We start from the raw sequence: 5,000 nt of genomic DNA, 5'->3' as shown, positions 1-5,000 counted from the left end.
TATATATATATGTATGTGTGTATGTAACATATATGTATGCATGCATATAAAATGTGTATATATATTTATATATATATTATATGTATATATGTATATATATATATATATATATATATATATATATATATATACATATATATGTGTGTGTATGTATGTATGAATATATGTATATGTATATATATATACATATGAATATAACATATGCACAGATACATGTATATATGCATTATTATGGATAAACATACATAAATGTACACATATATACATACTTATGTATGTATATATTCATCATGTATGTATGTATGGAATGAGGGTGTACGTATTCAGTCATATAATGTAATTTACTATTAGGATCGACCGAGTCAAAAAGAAAGCTCTACAGTTTCCCGAATTACAACGTTTATTGTTGGTAGAAGTTTCAGAGTAATCAGTCATGCAGAAGTTGCCCTAAAAGTCCATAAAATGTATTATTGTGATTTCAGTGAGTAAGCATTTATATCAATAACATTGAGTGATAAAGATATAATAATCGAAAACTGGGCGATAAGTTAAATATTCATTCATGTATATGCATTTCTTAAACCACACAGATATATGTATTCCTTATAATTTTAAGTAATGGCCATCTTTCTAGAGGCAATCTTAAGTGAATATAATGATGTAGTGATGATTTTAAACAATTTTTCATGGACAAATTTAATGAGGCTATGAATTATACAATGTGATTGTTATAAAATGATAAATCATATATACACTTTCAGATGTATTCCTTTATCCCGTTAGCTTTCATATATACCATACACCTGCTTACACAAATACCCAGCCAAAGAGTAGTCATCTTTATCAGAGTTTAGAAGCACTTGCGATGAACGATGCCAGGACCAGACTCGTCGTATTCATCCTTGCTGACCCACATGGACTGGAAGGTGGACAAAGAGGCCAGAATGGAACCACCGATCCACACGGAGTATTTACGCTCAGGAGGAGCAATGATCTTGATCTTGATGGTGGAAGGAGCCAGAGAAGTGATTTCTTTCTGCATGCGGTCACCGATACCAGGGTACATGGTGGTACCTCCAGACATAACAATATTAGCAAAAAGATCTTTCCTGATGTCAATGTCGCACCTCATGATAGAGGTGTGGACAGTTTCTTGTATACCTGCAGATTCCATACCAAGGAAGGAAGGCTGGAACAGAGATTCAGGCGCACGGAAACGCTCATTACCGATGGTGATGACCTGACCGTCGGGAAGCTCATAGGACTTGTCCAGGGAGGAGGAAGCAGCGGCAACATTCATTTCACTTTCGAAGTCGAGGGCGATGTAGCAAAGCTTCTCCTTGATGTCACGGACGATTTCACGTTCGGCGGTGGTGGTGAAGGAATAGCCACGTTCAGTCATGATCTTCATCAGGTACTGCGTAATGTCACGACCAGCGAGGTCCATACGCATAATAGCATGGGGAAGTGCAAAACCTTCATAAACGGGAACCATGTGAGACACGCCATCACCAGAATCGCAAACCAAACCAGTAGTACGACCAGAAGCGTACAAGGACAGGACAGCCTGGATGGCAACGTACATTGCAGGCATGCTGAAAGATTCGAACATGATCTGAGTCATCTTCTCGCGGTTGGCCTTGGGGTTGAGGGGAGCCTCAGTGAGAAGTGTTGGAGATTCTTCAGGAGCAACGCGGAGTTCATTGTAGAAGGTGTGGTACCAGATCTTCTCCATGTCGTCCCAGTTAGTGATAATGCCATTTTCAATGGGGTATTTCAGCGTGAGAATACCACGCTTGCTCTGGGCTTCATCACCGACGTAGGCGTCCTTCTGACCCATACCGACCATCACACCCTGGTGACGGGCACGGCCGACGATGGAGGGGAACACGGCGCGAGGGGCGTCGTCTCCGGCGAAGCCGGCCTTGACCATGCCGGAGCCATTGTCGCACACAAGCGCGCACTCTTCCTCGTCACACATGATGTCAGTTTAGGAGTCGGAAACTGAAAAGAAATAGCATAGACTATAGATACGTTTTTCCTCTCTGGATATATGATTTTATAATCATGATGGCACACATGAATGAATAATTACATGATGATATACGTATATATATATATATATATATATATATATATATATATATATATATATATATATATACATATATACTCGGACACATATGAATATTATATATATATATATATATATATTATATACATTATGTATATTTGTACATATAAACATATATGAATATATATACATACATATATATACATACATGCATATATACATACATATATACATACGTATAAATATACACCCACACATTTATATGTACATATATATGTGTGTATTTATTTATTTATTTTTATTTATACATTTGTATGTATGTATATATTCATATATCACACACATACATATATACACAAACAAACATATATATATATAAATATATATATATATATATATATATATATATATATATATATATATATATATATGCATATATATGAATACATATATATACTTATCTATTTACATACATGTACATAAATATATAACATACATACATGCATGTGTATATATATATGTATATATATACATATATATCCTGTATATATATATATATATATATATATATATATATATATATATATATATATATATATATATGTATGTATGTATAAGTATAAGTATATATGCACATATTATTTATACGGATAAATGAATATAGGCATAAACTTTAACTAACGTATATGTGTTATTTCTATGCCAAAATATACATTCTTTTCACGCAACACAAATGTCATAACACAATGCACTGAGCCAAAATAGGGTTTAAGTAATAGCCTTAAGTAAACGACGAAGAACGTACTCAAACTGTGCTTTCGATCGACTGCCTGTGTCACGGAGGAACTGCCCTTATATACTATTTCCTCTACATTGTTAAGCGGGGAATGCATGGGGAAGCCAAAGGTTCCTATATTACCTACATTCCTTTGTCCTGCCTGGCATCTCTAGTTCCTGAGACACATTGTTCTAAAAATCATGTCGGAAGATCATTTTCCTGTGAAACCGGAGGCCTAAGGTGTACTGTAAGTAAAAATATAAATGATTCTGATTCAGAATCATGACCTAAATATCACGGGTTGTTGTCATAATATGTCAACATGAAGGATTTTCATGAATATAACATGAAACAAACAAGATATCTAAACATTTGAAATAATTTGCCTTTCTACAATTAAAATAATTCATATGCAGGAATATGATATTCTAATATGAAATCATAAATAATCCTGATCATTATGATGATAATGATTATGATTATAATAATAATAATAACAGAAGTAATAACAATAAAACTAGTGACGATAATCTTAGTCATAATAATACTAAGGTTGTATATGATAATCAAAATAGTACTAATATATACATATATATGTGTATGTATATGTATATATAGATAGATAGATTGATAGATAAATATATATATATATATTATATATATATATATATATATATATATATATATATATATACATATAATATATACATATATGTATATATATACGAATATATATATATATACATTATGTATATATATACGAATATATATATATATATATATATACATATATATATATATATTATATATATATATATATATATATATATATATATATATGTGTATATATATACGTATATATATATATATATATATATATATATATATTATATATATATATATATATATATATATATATATATGCATATATATATCCTCCACGGTGTGTGTGTGCTCGTGTGCCTGTGTGTATATGTATAATATATGTATTATATATATATATATATATATATTATATATATATATGTATGTATAAAATTATATATGTATGTCTATATATATATATATATATATATATATATATATATATATATATATATGTATATATATATGTATATGTATATATACAAACACACACACAAACGCAAACACACACACACACACGCACGCACACACACACACACACACACACACACACACACACACACACATACACACATATATATATATATATATATATATATATATATATATATATATATATATATATATATATATATATTTACATATGTATGTATGTTTATATATACATATATACACATATATGTATATATATACATATTCATATATATATATGTATATATATATATATATTATATATATGTGTATGTATATAAATATACACACACATATATATATATATATATATATATATATATATATATATATATATATATATATATATATGTGTGTGTGTGTGTGTGTGTGTGTGTGTGTGTGTGTGTGTGTGTGTGTATGTATAATTAATGATTATTGATGTGTACTGCAAATGTAAAGTAATGAGAAAATTAAAACAACCATTCCTATCAGTCTTTATTAGATTCCGTGTGAGTTTTGATCTTGTATATAACGTTTAGATATTTACGAATTGAGTTTCTATATACGAATAGTTTATCCGCATGCCCCGCTCTTGAATGTAATTTTACACACGTGTGATTAGTGTGCGAGTATGAATGAGTGTCATCAATTCTATTATTTCTTATTGACTTATACTTCCATAAAGAACATGCCTGTAGTTATTTCACTGAATAATTTCACTGAAAGCCATAGATACATAATCCAGTTATTCTTATATCATGTTTCGGATGTTTCATGAACGCAATCGGCTGAATATCCGTTCTATTTTATTGTAATTTCATCCTAAGAAATTCCATAGGTATCCACATGTAATATTTATAACTTTTAAACGAATCAATTTCCTTCTTTGGAAAAGTTTTAACTTTCATTTTTCATATTTCATATGAATTTCTGATTATGATATGTTCTTCATCGCCCTTTAATGTGTTTTAGTATCTTCACCAATGATAAATTCAGACAAAATGTAGACAAAACGCACTGATATTCTTTCATTATATCAAGAACATGCCG

The 5,000-nt window shown here is 29.8% G+C and overlaps 2 protein-coding genes across 2 annotated transcripts in view; both read right to left on the bottom strand.

Moving 5' to 3' along the window:
• Nucleotides 1-755: 755 nt before the first annotated feature.
• On the bottom strand, nucleotides 756-2,994 carry LOC122259290 (actin-57B). Its single transcript, XM_043025949.2, has 2 exons — nucleotides 2,880-2,994; nucleotides 756-2,004 (listed from the first exon to the last, which is right to left on the bottom strand). Exon 2 carries the CDS (start codon nucleotides 1,979-1,981, stop codon nucleotides 851-853), a length of 1,131 nt encoding a protein of 376 aa, XP_042881883.1. The 5' UTR covers nucleotides 1,982-2,004; nucleotides 2,880-2,994; the 3' UTR covers nucleotides 756-850.
• A 1,438-nt stretch (nucleotides 2,995-4,432) lies between these two features.
• The window catches only part of LOC122259292 (actin, alpha skeletal muscle 2), a 2,970-nt gene continuing 2,402 nt past the window's right edge, over nucleotides 4,433-5,000 (bottom strand). The window contains exon 2 of the mRNA XM_043025951.2: nucleotides 4,433-5,000. This exon is cut by the window's right edge and continues 1,210 nt beyond it. The gene's annotated coding sequence lies outside the window, so the exon portion shown is untranslated.

Source organism: Penaeus japonicus, unplaced genomic scaffold (assembly GCF_977035675.1).
Source record: "Penaeus japonicus unplaced genomic scaffold, GWHDUDI00000001_assembly GWHDUDI00000039, whole genome shotgun sequence".
Classification (NCBI taxonomy): domain Eukaryota; kingdom Metazoa; phylum Arthropoda; class Malacostraca; order Decapoda; family Penaeidae; genus Penaeus; species Penaeus japonicus.
The sequence above is the reverse complement of the archived record's forward strand: the minus strand, read 5'-3'. Positions and strand labels throughout refer to the sequence as shown.

What these genes read in the sequence shown, in the direction of transcription:
- LOC122259290 (XM_043025949.2), bottom strand. Translation starts at nt 1,981, where the DNA reads ATGTGTGACGAGGAAGAGTGCGCGCTTGTGTGCGACAATGGCTCCGGC.